At 40.0% G+C, this 17802-nt stretch overlaps 1 protein-coding gene across 4 annotated transcripts; it reads left to right on the plus strand.

Annotated features, from left to right (window-relative positions):
• The first annotated feature begins 2304 nt into the window (after positions 1–2304).
• On the plus strand, positions 2305–16552 carry b3gnt5b (UDP-GlcNAc:betaGal beta-1,3-N-acetylglucosaminyltransferase 5b). 4 transcript variants are annotated; one of them, XM_041055440.1, is made up of 3 exons: positions 2305–2498; positions 10090–10290; positions 12654–16552. In XM_041055440.1, the coding sequence occupies exon 3, from the start codon at positions 12971–12973 to the stop codon at positions 14132–14134; it is 1164 nt and encodes a 387-aa protein (XP_040911374.1). In that variant the 5' UTR covers positions 2305–2498; positions 10090–10290; positions 12654–12970; the 3' UTR covers positions 14135–16552. The 4 variants fall into 4 exon arrangements, with proteins under 4 accessions (XP_040911374.1, XP_040911377.1, XP_040911378.1 ...); XM_041055443.1 differs by having other exon boundaries at positions 10173–10290; XM_041055442.1 differs by lacking the exon at positions 2305–2498 and adding an exon at positions 7532–8443.
• The last annotated feature ends 1250 nt before the right edge of the window (positions 16553–17802 follow it).

The following is a 17802-nucleotide window of genomic DNA, read 5'->3' on the forward strand; positions in this document are numbered from 1 at the left end:
CATCATCTAGCAGCCATAAACTTAACATCTAACGGCTTGATACACTCACACACACACGGTGAGGTTTTTGTTCAGAATGTTACTTGTTTAAAAGAAAAAAAAATTTTTGTACTGAGGCTAAAGACTATTTTCAAGTTTGCTTTAAAGCAGTCAGCAGTGATTGGACTGTACCACAAAGACACTATTTCAGATGATGTCTATGACAGTGGAATGGTATTTTATAATGGTTTGTTTTTAGATGATAAGCTTTTTACACTGCATTCAAGTGTGTTTGCTATTTTTTGTTCCTACCGAAAGTACTAATGTTAATTCTATCTTTGCTACGTCGGAGAGCCCTTGAAGGTTTTGTACTTCTCAAAACTTTTGTAATTCTGATTTATTTGTAGCTATGTACTGAAAATGAACAAAAAATATAAAATTTGGATTTCACTGTTGATGTATTATAACACAGAACATGTAAATACCAATTTGCAGATTTTTTTTTTGTGTTGTCTTTGCCCTCACCTACGTTGTACTCTCTTTCTCTCTCACTCACATGGTTGCAGTCTGCAGCCTCCTGATCTGACTGTTGTAATATCACTCAGATCTCAAGGTCTAGAATAAAATCTATTTTGATAATATCAACGTGTTTGCTCGTTTGCTGTTAATTTTCATCACTGCTTCACCAGCTTTTTTTTTTTTTCACTAAATGGGTTCTTCACTAAATGTCCTTATACATGGGGAGCATGCACCAGAATACTATAAGCTGTATGTTAAATGTCAGGTTCACAGACCAAACTACATTCAACAACTTTCAGTTTTTAGCCATGCTGTCAGCGTGGCTCTATGTTCTAGATTTAAATACTACAACTAATTCTGGATGGATTGCATTAACTTTTGTTGAGATATTTTAGCTAAAGACAAAATACGCGTGAGAACAGTGAGAGTCCCATCAGCCTCAGATGTACTTTGTGTTTAATGTTAATCATCAATGGTCATGTTGTTCACGGGTAAAGCAAAGCAAATTTTATTTGAAATAACAGGCACTGCATTCAAAATTCAGAAACCGGGTTTAGAACTGAGAGAAACAGAGACCACTTTCACTCTGAGTCTGATGTCTCACTGACAGGTTTTACTCAGCTGTCTGACTCACTGTTTCATGTACTCATTCATACTCTAAATATTAAAGAGCTTATTGGAGTTAAGGTCAAGAGAAGATCAAAATCACGGTTCGACTCTGGATTGTAACCCAAGGCCTGTCTTTACCAAGGTTAAGTCTTCTATGATCAATCAGTCATCAGTGTGAGGACAGAGATTAATGTCTCTGTCCTCTGTCCACATTCAAATATTCCACATCTTGGATTCGTCCTCAGCTCAGAATTAAAATCTATTTACTGTCCATCTTTATAAAACTCTTTATAAAACATTTCACATGCATTACTGCAATCACTGAGAAAGAAATACACTTTAGACAAAAGACACATGGTGCAGTCAAAAAAGAAGAGCACTTCCCCCAAAGTGTGAGAGAAAATGAAACCAGTCAACGGAAAAAGATGTACAGCATCCTCTGCACTACTGTGACAAAAATAACTGCTGTGAACAGTGCTGTAAAAAAAAAAAATAAATAAATAAATAAATATATATATATATATATATATATATATATATATATATATATATATATATATATATATATATATATATATATATATATATATATATATATAATGACTTTACATATACAAATTTATTTTGCTCTTGGAAACATTTTGTGGGGACTTTGGTACAATGTTGAGAAGGACTTGGAAATCCTCAAAACTTGGTCTGTTGGTAATAAATTGTTAAGAAAACTATATTTATGTTTTTTGTAAAGTGAAAAGAAGTTGATTAGAATAAATTAACATGGAAACAAAAAATCAGAGTCATTAGGAATCCTGTGTAAAATTAGCGATGTGCCAAATTAAAATTAAATGTCCTTATATATTCTTCAAAATTACACTCTGAATGTGACGTTGAACTGTTGACCCAAAGCAGCCAGCAAGCACTAACGTGAGCAACGTTGTGATCACAAAATGTGAACATGATCACTGCCTGTGACAGATATGAAGTTGGAGCTCATAAAATCATGAAACCATCATGGATGGGAGCAAGTCAAGTTTCAAACTGTATAGCACCTCCTGAAGATGCCACTAAAGCCACAGAAATATTTTCAGGAAGTCTGTGCACACAGCTTCAAGTTCTCACTGCCCACGCTGTAGAGGAAAAGGCTGATGAAGAAGATAAAGGGCAGTGAAACTCACTTCGGGTGCCTGCTTGTGTACCACACAGCACAACAGCTTCAGTGTGGTGTGTCACTAGCATGACTCCGTATGGGACGCTGCCTGAGGTCAAACCTGCCCATCCAGGAAACAAAGCAGGGGGAGAAGGAGAAGAAGTCCAAGGAGCAGCAAGAAGTAAAGCAGAAGTTCTACTATAACAGAGGAACACAGAACCTGCATGAACTTCATACTGGCGACCAGGTGAGCATCAGAGACAAAACAGACACATGGGCACAGAAAGCAACTGTTCTCAGTGAAATCCAACCAAGGTCATACACCTTTCATCTGTTTCCTGTAAACCTGTGAATGACTGAGGAATAATCTCATTCAGGTTAGACTATGGTGTCGTTACCGAAGAACAGACAGCACAAACAGAACAGTAGTGGTGGTGTAATGGTGTGGGGAATGTTTTCTTGGCTCACTGTGGGCCCTTAATACCAGCCATGGTTTGAATACCACAGCCTCTCTGAGTGTTGTAGTTGACCGTGTTCATCCTTTTATGGCCACAGTGCACCATCTTCTAATGGCTACTTCCAGCAGAATAATGTTGCAAAGCAAATGTCGTCCCAAACTGGTCTCATGAACACGATAATGATATCCACAGTCACTAGATCTGAATCCAGCAGAACCCCTTGGGAGTTAGGATTTTAGGGTTAGGTGGTAAAACAGGAGATTGAATGTGCTGCTGACAAATCTGCAGAATCTCAAAGGAAAGTTAGGTTCAGAGTTTGTTAAACTTGCTTCCAGGAAAAGCCCTCAAGGGAGATTCAACGTGCTTGACATGCTTGACAAACATACAATGCACACTTCATGTATGTATGTATTCACAAACAGCATATTCATTTACATGTACATTTAAACATGCACAACTAGGATAATCTGATACACTATGGAAATGATAAAACAAATCAAACGCACATTTTTCTGTCCCCCCATGCTAACAAGATAAAACTAGCAAGCATGCTTGTCAGCAAGCATGTTAGCATTTAGCTATGGACTATAGTGTGGGAGTACAGACTCACAGAGACATTAGCGTGGCGGTAGACTTAAGAAGAAAAGGAAATCGTTGTCTGCTGTTCCACACTGTGGTGTAAACCGCTAAAGACATTTGTGGAAAATATTTCAGTCATTTACACTGAAGTAAAACTTTATTTTTTTCATTATATAAGTTATGGTGATACCTCAGATACCTCAGTCTGAGAAGTGATTACAGCTTATCATCTAAAAAGAGGTTGTCATTTATGTTTTAATGGGATGTGTGTGATGTGGAAATAATGGCAGAAAAGACAGAGGACAGTAAATGAAAATATGCATCTTTTTCGTGAGGTTAGGTGTGTCCAGATAAGAAATGATGGAGGAATGTGAATTGAATGTGGGGGTATAGCTAATAGATTAGCTCCACTCTGGGATTAGTGTATGTAAAACATAAAGGAGAGTGCACACAGAGCTAGCTTCAGTTGCTCCTGCTCAGTTTATTATATTGATTGCAATGAATCTACACTACATTAGACTCTGAAGATTGTTGAGTGTTATTTGTACTGTAGTATACTGAGGTGCACTAAAGGTGTCGTTCTGGCCCAGGCTGTGGCTTCTCAACCACAAGTTCATCAGGATAGTGATGCCTTTAGCAGCCTTTTTAAATGTCATTTCAATTATAAAGCACTTAGACGAGAAATTATACAAGTTAGTCTTCTGCGTCCTTGTCTTTACCTCACAGGTTTCTCACTTATCCTTTGTAATTACAGCTGCTGTTGCTAACAAGAGAGAACAATTAACTATATGCTGCCACAAAAAGCTTTTTGTGCATCCACCTCTTTTCTGATGTTCTGATGTTCTGATGTCTGTATCATTATATTCCCAGAGAGATTTCCCTCACAGTCAGGGGTGATTTTACTTCCATCTCCTTCTAAAGTCGAAACGAAAAAAAAAAAAAAAGCAAAACTCACATGACGAAGTTGTGATGAAAAGAGCCAAACCAGCAGCTGCAGCAGAGAGAAGCTGCCGGTGAGTCTGAGGCCCCTGGAGGGCAGAGCTCTATGTTCAGAGTCGATCCGCTCTCAGCTCACCGTCCACATACATGTTCTAATGTTCACATTCACTGACCCAGGGTCAGGGGGTGTGAGGAGCATAAATGCATGTAAATACCAGTGCATATACTAGAACTGGTAGCCTAAAGGTGTTTTTTGAATTTATAGTTTTATCATACATCATTACTATCGCCACATAACATTTTTACCTCTCCCTTCACCCTGTGAAAAATGGAACACATTAATACTTACCCTTCATTTTTACTTCACTGTTGAGATATACTGGTGAACCCAGCTGACACAAGTTGGCAATAAATACCAGAAACACAGGGGATAAACTGAAGTCACCATAGGGGTCATAACAAAGCCACATTTAATGATTTCATTAGTCAATATTTTTATGTAAATTTAGATTGATTCTGCTGTCATTTGAATTTTTTTGGACATGTCTTCAATTTTATTTACATAATAATTGAGTAATGTATTGTAAAAGTTTGCATTTTTTTGAAAGGTCTGGTTTCTGGTAGTTCATTGTTGCAACATTTCAATATATCAAAATCAACTACAATTCAATCTACGGCACGCTTTTAGATAATGTGTAAATCAGTACTGATTCAGTGTCATGACTGAAAATTGGACTCAATTCAATGTAAAACATAATGAGAGCTTTCACTTTGGTTTCAGTGTCAATGGCGTCAAAGTAGATTCAGTTCTTCTGCCTGATTCTTCAGTGTTGATCATATTTTGCTACAGATAAACCACAGCAACAAAATTAAGAAATGACACAACACATTGTTTTTCTTTTTTCTTTGGTCAGTAGTGGCTCAACATTTTACTTTTAAATATTCATATTGTCGCTGCACAACACCAGTGCTTATTGTACTGTTTAAACCACCAGAAAAAGAACAAGTTTCCCCCCAGTTACTGTCTTGTTTACAAGAAGAGATTGTTTTGACCACATCCTCATCAGGTCGAAACAGTTAAGAAAAAAAAAAAAAAAAAAGAAAAAAAAAAAGGGCGCCATTTTTTATTCTGTATATGCCTACACACTAACATGCTGTCAGGCTCTGTGATGAAGTGTGGCTAAAAATCTGACGCATTCAGACAGAAAGCAAAGCAAGTTTTTGCCTCCAGTCATTCATGCAAATCTGTGGTTATTCGTTTAGCGAATGTTTAGCCATACAACTAGCAGCGAACACACGGATCATGTCTGTGAGATTGTGTATGTGTGTTTTTTTCCCCTTTTATTTCCCTCCATTCTCTCTCCTGTCTTGTGTTTCTGTATGTTTGTGAAGCAGATCCATGAAGCTCTGGAATCAGCAAAAAAAAAAGTCATTTTACTTCACTTACTTCTACAAACATTTTCAGCTCACGCAGATGTGTCCTCGTGTAATTTTGCGCCAAAACCTTACTGATATATATATATATATGTGTGTGTGTGTGTGTGTGTGTGTCATTAGCTACTGTGATAATTGCTTCCAACTATAGGCCTATTGGCCGGTCTACATTTCAACTCTTCCTACCACAACTCAAATGAAGCAAACATGAGGCTTCAGCTGTCTGAGTTAACCAAATTAAGTGGGTGTCTTACAAAATGAGTCACTTGTTTGTCACTTGCTTAATATCCCTGCGTCGCCCATACATCCAGGAAACGTACTCTACAGAAGCACAAACAGGGAATTTCATATGCAAAACAAGGAAAAGAAATAATATTAAATAATCTGATCTTGATCTGACCCATGATATCTTCAGCTGAACTTTATAAAACGTTTCTAAAAAGAAAATAGGACTGGGGATTTTGTCCCCCTGTGTCTTATTGTACGTTAAAGTTGCACAAGGAACACATTAACATGCAAATGTTTTAGAGAGCAGGTCGAAGGTTTTCATTTATGCAAACAAACAGCGATCATCAGCCGAAAGCAAGTTCTGCTTTTGTAACAAAGAAGCATGTGTGTATTTGGTCTGTGTCTCTGAGTAAGAGTGCACACAGGCCTACACTTAGCAATCTTGTACTGTAGTCCTCTACATCTGTGACCTCCTGACAAACATTTCCTCTAATCAGGCCATTCTGTATATTTTTAGACACCCATCTACTGTATCAGGTGGTTGCTAAACTCTCAGGTGAAATTCTGAGCAGCTGCTTTGTTAAATGAGGTTTGGCAGTTTGGAGGCTGCTTGTTTATCTGAGTCTGCACTGAACGGAAAATAAGCGGAGAGGAACCCCATATACGTTTTCTGATGCAAAGCAATTTCCTCAGTGGATTTGTAGTGGGAGCACTGTAACCTGCTGTTAGAATAGAAAAAAAAATAAGTGTTTGTTAGGGTAATGAAAAGAACAAGGCAAATTTAAAAAAAAAAAAGTTACCACTTCACAGTTTCCAACCGCATGATCACGTTAGGGCATGCAAATACCTTAACTACAGTGATCTTATCACAGTAAGGCAAAGTAACGGTGCAGGTTAATATCACCCTTTCAATTTACTCTTGCATGTGTTTGACATATTCAGACTTTAGGCTAATTCTGCCACTGTTTTGGTGGGGGGTGAGGTAGGGTGAGAGGGGGGGGTGTTGGGCTGTCTTGGCTGACACACCAAGACAAACAAAAATGTCATCGTACACATGAGTGAGTTACCTGTTGTATTGTTGGATTATGATCAAAAGGTCAAAAGACCACATAAACAGGAGCATGAAACCACAGCTTCACATGCATTTTTTAAGATCATTTTAAAAATAACAGATCTTGTCAGACCAGGATGGCGTCAAATATGTGTCACTCAGACAGAGATGAGACAGACAGGCCTTATTCTCATTACTCAATTCTCATTGCTTCCTCCTGCCACCATACACTGTAGTGCTGCACGATTAATCTGAAACAGCGATGTCACGCTGTGCGGTTACGTAATTTGCGATTTAATGTCATGTTTAATGTAAACCAATGTGAAGTAATTGACGGCACATCCACACGCTGCGGGCAGCCGCAGGTATGGTCACGTGACTACCCGGCTTTCAGCAAACAGTAGTAACCGACATGGACGCTGAGGAGGAGCACGAGGGACAAGCAGAGTTGGTGGCGAAAAAAAAAAATGCTACTTCTGTTGTATGGCCATACTTTGGATTCAGGTGTGACGACCCTGAACAGCAAGACGTGCTGTGTAAAACCTGCAAAGCTAAAGTCGCTACGTCCCGAGGTAATACGACCAATCTGTATCAACATTTGAGACAACACAGAGAAATTCGACGAGTGCCTGCAAATAAAAGCCCAACCAAGTAACGTGAAAGATAGAACCGCCTGAAAGAACCGCAACGTAGCCGTGAACCAGATGCACTTGGCGCACACAGGAGAGCAAAGAGGTAAGGTGAACATTATTTAAAATATTAGATAGCTTGTTATGACTTGCTATTAGGTGTGCGAGTTAGTACATGAAAGGAATTCATTTTTTTATGGTCTCCGCATGTTGATGGGAGGGATAGTTAGAGTCATTTGGCTGAGAAACTGCGGTGAATTAGCCGCGAATTAGCGTAAACGCTAAGTAGCCCATAGCAGCGGCCGTAGCACCGGCCGCGGCAGCCAGACATCATTTCAAAGCCATTTTCCCAGGTGTCGATAGTTTGTCAATTATTTGACTGCGAAGGTGTAGTGAATTAGCCGCGAATTAGCGCGAACGTCGAAGTTAAAGTAAGCTAAGTAGCCTAGTTACAGCATTAGCAACCCCACATCATTTCAAAGCCGTTTTTCTCAGCGAAGCTTTGCTACACAGGCAAGTAACTTTTAAAGCTTAAATTATGCTCTTTAGTTTTATGGTTCCCATTTGTCGATAATTTGTGAATTATTTGACGGCGAAGATGCAGTGACTTAGCCGCGAATTAGCGCGACCGTTGAAGTTAAAGTAAACAAAGTAGCTCAGTCATTTGCAGCATTCCACTTCTTTACAATAACGCAGCTTGGTATCTGCTCGTTTCTGGTGACATTATGAGACCCAGTTTTTGGATGCTGTCCATTGAAGGAGAGGCGGTGATGAGACCACAGGAGGGTTTCATCAATGGGATGGCCGCGGTTTTTGCAAGCTACTACCACTTAAATCTGCAGTATCCTGAGGATAGCTCACGCACTTTCCTAACGTATTGTAATACTTAAATTACCATTGTATTGTATTGGACTGCTTGCTTGACCCTCTTGCTTGATAACCCACCTTGCTCTCTTACCTTCTTAGCATTTGTTGTTATCAGTGCTACATTCTTATTGCTTTCAGCCAATGTCTGATATTTCCAAACTGAACTGAAATCTAAATACAGTGGGAGTGAGTGCTATCATTGAGCATTCTCTCAGTTGAGTTGATTCAAATTCAGCAGCCTAACACTCCTCAACTTTCTCCTTCTTGATAGTATGGCAAAGAGTACACAACCTGTGAGCAGCTGACATGTGCTTCTTTTTGGTAAATTGATTTGGTATCATAAATTTTAGTGTATTATTGTCATTTCTTAACTTGGGTGTCAGGTGGATAACTTAAACAACATAAGCATGCTTGCTTAGGTCACAGATTTGTTGTTCAATGTTTGCATGTCTGTCTCCATCTCTACGCACCTGATATGCTTGCCTCTAAACAGTCTTACTTGGCTTTCAGTACTAATTTCTTTCTTTGGTGTTGGATTTACTTACAGGGAAAGGGGCTCTACAGCATGTGCTTTGGATAAACCATGCAATAATACATTTATGTAAAACCAAAAGTTGTTGTCTTTGCTTATTGTTTACAGATACTTCCTGGGCATTAACCCTGAAACTGGGTCAAAGTCCAGCACAAAGCGCAAAGCAACTTTGACTGGATGGTAATGCAGACGTGTAACCCTGGTCCCCTCCTCGGACATTTTTGTCTTTTTTTTTTTCCATGTCTATGCCCTAAAAACTGCTATGAAATTGTTTTTATGAAATTTTTATTTTTGAAATATGAAATATGAAAACTGAGCTTGGATGGTAAATAAATGCAATTTCCAGTCTATTGTTATTGTAAGTTTATTGTTGCAATTTTCTACTTGTTAAGATAAAATGAGTATGGCCTTTGTTTTCTTACCATATTGTACCATATTTTATTTAAATTATAAATTTACAGTATATTACTGGCTAATGAGTTGCATTACTTTTACAGCAACATTGTAAAAATACTGTGATCTACAGCTAGCTGTGAAGTTACAATAAAGCTGTAATTTTAGTGGAAATTACTGTGAAATATTCACAATAACTTACTGTGAAATATTTACTGTAAAATACTGTGATATATTTCCTGTAAATTGCTGTGAAGTTACTGTGAAAGTATGGCAATTATTAGCCAGTAATTTACTGTAAATTCACAGTGAAAAATTTAACAGTGTACTACTACACTGCTACCACACAAATTATTTTAAGTTCATTCACCTTAGAAAGCAGCTACGTGAAAAAAAAAGTGAGTTAACTGATCGCAAAATATTAAATAAGTTTTCTCAGTTTACGTCCTGTTTATGAGTTCTAAAAGGAAGCTGAAAATGAAAACCAGACATTTTAAGTTGAATTAACTTGAACAAAATGTACATATTTACTTAAAGTTGATACCAGTTGATTCCACCACAGTCCTCAGTGATGTTTTACAGTGTGGAGTGTTGACCACTCCCACGCTGTGGGGAGGGGAGTGAGAAGACCCAAGGCAACCGGCTCATTTACAATCAACTTTAGAGTGCACACACTGACTGCTGAGGAAGGATCAGAAAAAAACACTCTCTCTCTCATACCTTCACAGGTATTCCCACACAGAGGGCTTCACTGTTACACTAAGGACTGGTGCCTGTGTTTGACAAGTGTTTCACCTCCTGTCATCTGAAGGAAAAGTAAACTTGAAGCAGAGGAGAGGATCTGTGTGGGGGAAGAGAAGACTCAGTGAGGAAAAGGAGACCATTGCTGCCTCTGTACTGGATTCACACAAAGATATTTTATTTTGCCGGTGAGTTCTGGAGTGATCAGCTGAATTATGGCGTGTGCTCTTCCCTCCCTCGCAAGTCCTCTCTGCGTCTTTCAAATCTATTTATAAAAATGGTGACTTTGGAAATATGTTACTGGGGTGGTTCGCTTTCACGGTGCTTGTTTTAGATGCAGCTTAGACAGGACAGTGAGGATCAAGATTTGTATTTGTTTCCCAGGAAAGGCTCTTGGTATGTGCAGTGTAGCACGGCACTTATGTTAGGAATGACAGCAGCACAACCTGTTTACAGGACATGACAGTGACAACACCTTCAGTAAATAAGCTAAACAGAATTAACTCAGGGACGACAGGTGACCATTGTGCACTAGCCTGTTACTGGACCACAGAGAAAATTTGAAAACAAAGCAAAACAAAAAAAAAAACATTATAAAAAGGAAAAACTGAAAAGAAGTTCAGACTGATGAGTGAAAATTAATACTGGCAAAAGGCCAAATCAATTAAGCAGGATCACACTGTTGGCAGATGACACCGGGCACCTGTAACGTGAGCCCTGTCACTACGGGCGTCATAATCAGACAATTCAGTTTATCGCGATTTCCTGACTGAGCAAACAAGACAGGTGGATAATGTGGCATCATATGTTTTTCAGCAAGTTTCCTCCTAATGTCACTACAGTGCATTCTCATGCAGTCACACTGTGAACCAGTCTTTTGTGATGGATGACGGAAAAGGTTACATTTACTACTATACAACAATTTGTATATGTATAAATATATATGATATATGTCATTGTATACATAGAGATATGATTATATTCCTATAAAGAGCTAAAGAAGGCATGTGGCTGAACAGCTGGACATACCTGGACAACAACAACTTGTTTTTCCAGAAACAGTGTCTTTGTTACTAGCTGTGGCATTGTCATGTCTGAGATATGTTTTGTTTTGTTTTTTTTTAACATAATTTTTCAGTGATGTGAACACAACATTGTGCAGGGGTAGAATCCAATGTCTACACCCCACTAATATTCCAGTACTTATATGTTAAATGTGAAGGTAGCAGTCTAGCGAAAAATCCATCATCCTCTGTCAAAATGCTGGCAAGCGTGAGAGCATATGTAACTGACACATGATTTATGACAGGCAGGCTGTAAGGGATGTGGCCTAGCCTGGACAAAAACTGGGTGAAAACTGTGTAAGAGCAGGAGTCTGATATAAAACAAAGGTGAGGCAGAGTTTCTCATTATCAGAGAGAGAGAGAAGAAAGCCATTTATGAGCCAGTGATCCCATTAGACAGAGGCCATCCAATGATGTTTAAAAAGCTCTCGGGGTGCGGTGGGAGTCCCAGGCTCTGGGCCCATCATGATCCCCCCCTTGGTTTTAGCCCAGGTCCGGGCGGAAGCAGACTATTCTTGTACCACATTGTGCTGCAGAGCTATTCTGACACTGTCCATTGTGTCCGAATGCTTTCCATGGCTCTCAGCGATTTCAGTGGGTCTGCACCTTAAACCCCTCCATTATGGACCAGCTTGTGTTGCAGCATTTGCTGTGTAGGCTTTTGCATTCAGTTGCTGACCCCCACCCCCACCCCTCTAGCCCACCCACTAACTTTTGGCTTTTCAGCGAACGTTACTGTTTTTACACAGAAACCATAGGTGCATGTTGGTGTAGTCAAATGCAAAGGTTAAATCCAGCCACAACCTAAGATGTCGTTTGACATAGTTTCGGTTATGCTGCTACTAAGAAACACTTGAAATGATTTAAGATGAGATGAGATACACCTTTGTTAGTCCCACAATGGGGAAATTGCATCAGTCACAGCAACAAACAGACACATTTGAGTCTGTTTGTTGGCACCTAGAATACACAAAAAAATCTAAAATATAAAGACTAAAGATAAGATTTACTGGAAAATAATATAAACAATATGACAATATACACAGTGTGAGCAGTATATACAATATTGAACCACTGTACACAGTATGAGCACAGTATAGACAGTACAAACAGCACAGAGAGCATTTGAGCGATTGCTTTCTGAGAAACATGTTTAATGGAATGAATAGTCTCTGTTTTTCCTGAGACAATTAATAGCTTGTGCTGACAGCAGATGATCTATTTGACTCTATTTTGACTAAAAAAAAAAAAACATGCTTCACATGAGACAACACAATAAATACATGCTTGTGAAATCCCAACCCAACATGACAGAACAGGAAACATCCTTCATACACTCCTTTCAAATGAGGAAGGTATTAGCCAAGCAGAAAGCGTGTCATGTTTGCGTTTTCAGTTTCTGCTGCTGAAAGAAAAAGTGACCGTTTTTTCACTCCTGTTTTCATTTATTGGTCAAACACCACAGTAAATGTGCTGTCTCTTCTCAGATCTTTCAGACGACAGCTTCATGGGTGAAAAATGAATCTGCATCTTCTGGGTGACTGTGAGCGTGTGAGCGATTCTGCTGCCATGGAGGGTGTTTCCCAGCAAATCCAGTGATCCCCCCATACTGCTGCCTCTGCCTCCTGCTGAATGTGGAAAGCCTAGGATGGAAGACCCACCACGTGCTGCTCGGAACAAAACTCTCACCCTCCACAGCCTCAGTTGTCTTGTCTCCTCCGCGCACCCTGACACAAGTAGCTGCTTTGCCACCACCATCGCCCATCAGACAGGAACCACCGCCAAGGGGTGACAAGATTCCAGGATGTTTTTGAGGTTCCGCCGAATACGAAGATGCCCGTGTGTGCAGCTGATGACCACCTGCCTGGTGCTGTCAGTGGTGATGGTTTGCTGGGAGCAGCTGGACAACAGCGTCATCAACCACGTCAAGTCCTACTCCTACCGCTACCTAGTCAACAGTTTCATCTACATCAACAAGAGCCTCACCATCCCACGAGAGCAAGCAAGAAGCTTCAGCAACTTCCGCTACCTGCTTGACCACCCAGACAAGTGTGCCGGAAAGGACGTCCTCCTCCTCCTCTTTGTCAAAACGTCCCCAGAGAACACTGAGAGGCGGAAAGCCATCAGATCCACCTGGGGTAATGAGACCTACATCCAGAACACACTGGGAGTGACAGTCAAGGTGGTGTTCGCCTTAGGAGCACCTCAGACCAAGAAGGAGGGGCCTTTGGGGAGTAAGAGGGCCAGAGTGGGCTTCCAGGAGCAGCTCATCCACGAGGACCGTCTCCATGGTGATTTGATCCAACAAGACTTCTTAGACTCCTTCCACAACCTAACCCTGAAGTTGATCATGCAGTTCCACTGGATGCACAGCCGCTGCGCACACGCTCGCTTCCTCATGACCGCTGACGACGACATCTTTGTCCACATGCCCAACCTGGTGAGTTACCTGCAGGATGAGAGCAGCAGAGGCGTCACTCACTTCTGGATTGGTCGAGTGCACAGAGGGGCACCGCCCATCCGCAGCAAAGACAGCAAGTACTATGTACCGTTTGATATGTACCAGTGGATGTCGTACCCTGACTACACAGCTGGGGCCGGGTATGTCGTCTCCAGGGACGTAGCAGACAAAGTCTATCAAGCCACGCTGACCCTGAACGCCTCTCTTTACATAGATGATGTATTCATGGGCATCTGCGCCAACGCCATTGGTGTGACCCCCCATGAGCACGTCTACTTCTCAGGGGAGGGCAAGGCACCTTACCACATGTGTATCTATGACCAGATGATGACCTCACACGGTCATGTGGAGGATATCTATGACCTGTGGGAGGCAGCGACACACCCGCAGGTAAAACAGTGGACCTCTGGAGTCATGGGCAGGCTGTACTGCACAGCTGTGAAAATAGCTCTCCTTTGTAAACCTTATTATTTCAACACATACCCCTGCAAAGCTGCCTTTTTGTAGTATTTTTCAGGTTTGAGTGTGTGTCAGTGTTTGACAGAGAGAGAAAGAGTGTGTCATTCTGTGAATCACAGTGAAGCGAGTGATCATTGCTGCGAGTATTACCTCAGTCCTTTCAAGCTGGACACCCATGTCTGTCAAAAGACTGGAGCATGTGGTCGGTGTTGCTAGAGGCAAAGAGATCACATGATTTATCTCTGTTGGTCACACTGTTAGTGTGAGATCATCAGCACATCAATGACCTATAGTCATCTTGGTGTAAAAATGCAATAATGCTAGTTTTGAACCGGCAGCAGGAAACTGTTTAAAAAATAGGTCCTATAAAGATGATGTTCACCTGCTGTCTCAACCCAAAGCTCTAACCAAACCTTTCTGAACACAGGGCCTCCTCACTTACCTCTTTCATTACCTTAAAAGAGAGAAAAAACACTTCTAAAAGCTTTCTTTAAACGACTGATAGCCCCGTAAGGAGGTCTGTGTTTCTAAAATGGTGACGCGATGCAGATGAAACACATTTGGTTGGTCATTATATGTGAGTCAACATAAAAAAAAAACAGGCCAGTGAAGTGTCAGATCTAAAAATGTCTCTGTGTCATGAAGTGCAAGATTCCTCATGGTGAAGTAGAATAGACATGTAACTTGAAAGACTTTTCCTGAGCGACGTGTGGGCTCAAAATTGACAATTTTGTTATGAGAGGTTTCTCTTTTTTTTTTGGAAATTACATCTGTGAAAAATGTTTTTTAATGAAATAAAATCTACGCTCTGTTGTTAGTTTTTGAATATCGTCAAAGTACTTTATTACTACTGCTAGTAGTAGTAGTAGTAGTATTAATAGTAATAGTAAACAGTCATGTCAGTCAGTTGGCCAGGAAACTTGAGCTCAGGAAGTATCTATGAGGAAAGACCGCAACAGTTGAAGATTTCACTGGTGTCGCTGCACAACTCTTTGAACTGTTTTATTTCAACTCTAAGGGAAACAGTGCGTCTCAAAACAATGTCATTCCTGCAGTCTGACCCAGACATATGAAGCACTTTGTGTTACAGTAACTGTCAAATAAATTCAATTCTTTAAACATTCTCAGAGAATAGTCAAGCATATAGGCAACAAAATGTTGTAGAACATCAAATTCTCCCACAGTTGAAGTGTTCATTTTTGCACGAGGACGACACGTTTCCATTCTGTTTGTTTCTACAAGTACACGTCTTAATGTTGTTACACAGTGTGTGGTTTGAATACAACCATGTATGGGAAATAGCCCTGTGCAAAGGTAACAAAATCAGCACCTCTAAAACTCTTTATTTACCTTAAAGATCTAAGTGCAAAACAGACATGTTATGGTTTTGTGCACTATAAAAAACAAAATTCAAAAGTGAATAAGCGTATTTCCCAAAAATGTGAAGCTATTCCTTTAATTGGTATGCCTTTCCGAACAAGGTACAAGTGGTTACTACAGATCACATTTCAAACTTTTGTTTTCAGTATCTTCTGTAACTTTGTTTTACACCAGGTGAAAACAGAGAAATAGAGACACAGAGCGATAGATACAACATTGTCATGACTGTCAGAAAAATTGCTTTTCCAAAATGTCTTTACATTTCTAAACAGTCAAGCTAAATATGATATTTTGTGTAAAAGTTGTAATTAAAAGTGCCTTTAAAAAAAATAAAAAGTTAAATAAGGCATCACATGAATGTAAAACCAATTTGAATTTGAAAAAAGAATCATAGTGGAGATGGAGAGCCACATGCCTGTGGTTAGCACGGAAGTCCTGCACGCAGCTAACCACAGTGTGGTTAGCTGCGTGCAGGACCTACGTGCAGAAAAAATGCTCTAAAACCATTTGGTCGTAGATTCCAATTATTGCTCAGCTTGGCTTTGCCCTTCCTTGCCATAGCAACAGTTTGCTGAGCAGCAGAGGGGGTGTAGGTTTCTACACAAGGCCCATTTAAGTGAAGGTGCAAACATCTTGCCTGAAAAGCACTCCACAATTTTTGACCCGAACACCTTTTTTTAAAGAACTGAACAGAACGGACTTTTGACTGAGCGTGTATACAGCTCACTATGATTTCGTTTGAGCTGCTTTCCATCTGACATGTGATACATGCCAAAAATATCCCCGGCATCGGGCAGAAAGTCATCAGTGTCCTCAGAGTGTCTGGCACACTGCTAACAGTAATAACTGAGGTTAGCCCTGTGTCACTGTTCAGCAGAAGTGAGATCAATATCATGAACCTCAACAGAAAAAAAAAAATTATTTTTTTGATTAAAACAGGCCGTGGGAAATACCAGTCCCCAGCTTATCAGCTCGGAGCTACAATAAACTTTTTAATACACAAAGGTTAAGATTTTCACACCAATGGATCAGTGGTGTGTAGTTATTTATCTGTTGTATGATTCTCAGTAAACAATTTTGAAATTACTGTCTGTTTTAATCTGCTGTGTTCATTCCCTACTGTGTTGTGTTGTACATCCTCTTTTCTGTTGCAGGACCAGCAAGGTTTCCTCATTCAGAATACTGAATGTTTTACCAAACCTCACCTCACTGAATATCTTTTAATAGTAAAAGACGGGTATTCATACACATGTAAACACGTCTGTCAGCGTCTGCCAGTTGTGAAAATGTTGTCCTCTCCTCACTTCCCCGAGACTCGCTGTGAATTGTCTATATGTTTATTTATGGCACCTCATCCTGAAATGTGATGTTGCCTGGATTAGCTGTTCTCCAAAACAGCTGCTCTGTTTCCATGGCAACACATAAAGAAGAATAATTCACGCAAAGGATTTAGACGGGCCTAAAAAACACAACCAGCTGCCTACATCTGTCTACTAAAACTGCAGAAACTGACTTGGTTTTAAAACTGCCTGTGGGTTAATTTTAATGTGTTCACTCAAAGGTGATGAATAGGCAGTTTATGTCCATTTAAACTAGAAAATCTGATCAAATCATGTTCAGTATCTGAGCTGTTTTGTCTAATTTTCCTTGGAGACAGAAACCGGTCTGTTTATTTTTAGATTTACTCAAGTGATCATTTCTGAGAATCAGCCCATGAGGAGTCAGCCGCTGACTTAAGTCATCACAAACTCATCAATGAAACTCATCTTTAGTCACTTCCCAAGAGGTGGCTTTGCAAAATAATTGCCTCGACAAAGGCGTTATGCCAAATATAGCTGCCGACTCTGCTGGCAAATGTACCAGCTAAGCCCCACGGGCAAGCTATAACTGCGCCTTATTAAAAAATACTGTCTTGGAATAAGAACTGGCCCCTCTTTTTGGAAACCGGAAGAACGTGACCTTAGGTCAGGATTTGTACATGTGGGGAAATTTGAATAACCTTGCTCAAGACGAACATAATGTGCAAAGTTTCTGTACCCTTTACAGATGTTGCCAAATTTGCCTCTAATTTCACAATTCAGGTAAGATGCTTGCATGAGGCACCAAAGTTCAGACGAAATTAGATAACTTCCACTGACTTAAAAGAACAGTTTAACATTTAGGAAAATACACTTATTAGCTTTCTTGATAAGAGTCATATTGATAGCATACTCATGACTGGATGCTCAATATAAATCTATAGCTAGGTGACAGTTTAGCAGAAAGACTGGAAGTGGGGAAACTAATATAATTCTGTCCTGAGATAAAATCTTCCCTCCAGCACCTTTAAAGCTCAT

Source organism: Toxotes jaculatrix, chromosome 14, assembly GCF_017976425.1.
Source record: "Toxotes jaculatrix isolate fToxJac2 chromosome 14, fToxJac2.pri, whole genome shotgun sequence".
In the NCBI taxonomy this organism is placed as follows: domain Eukaryota; kingdom Metazoa; phylum Chordata; class Actinopteri; family Toxotidae; genus Toxotes; species Toxotes jaculatrix.

What these genes read in the sequence shown, in the direction of transcription:
- b3gnt5b (XM_041055440.1), top strand. Translation starts at nt 12,971, where the DNA reads ATGTTTTTGAGGTTCCGCCGAATACGAAGATGCCCGTGTGTGCAGCTG.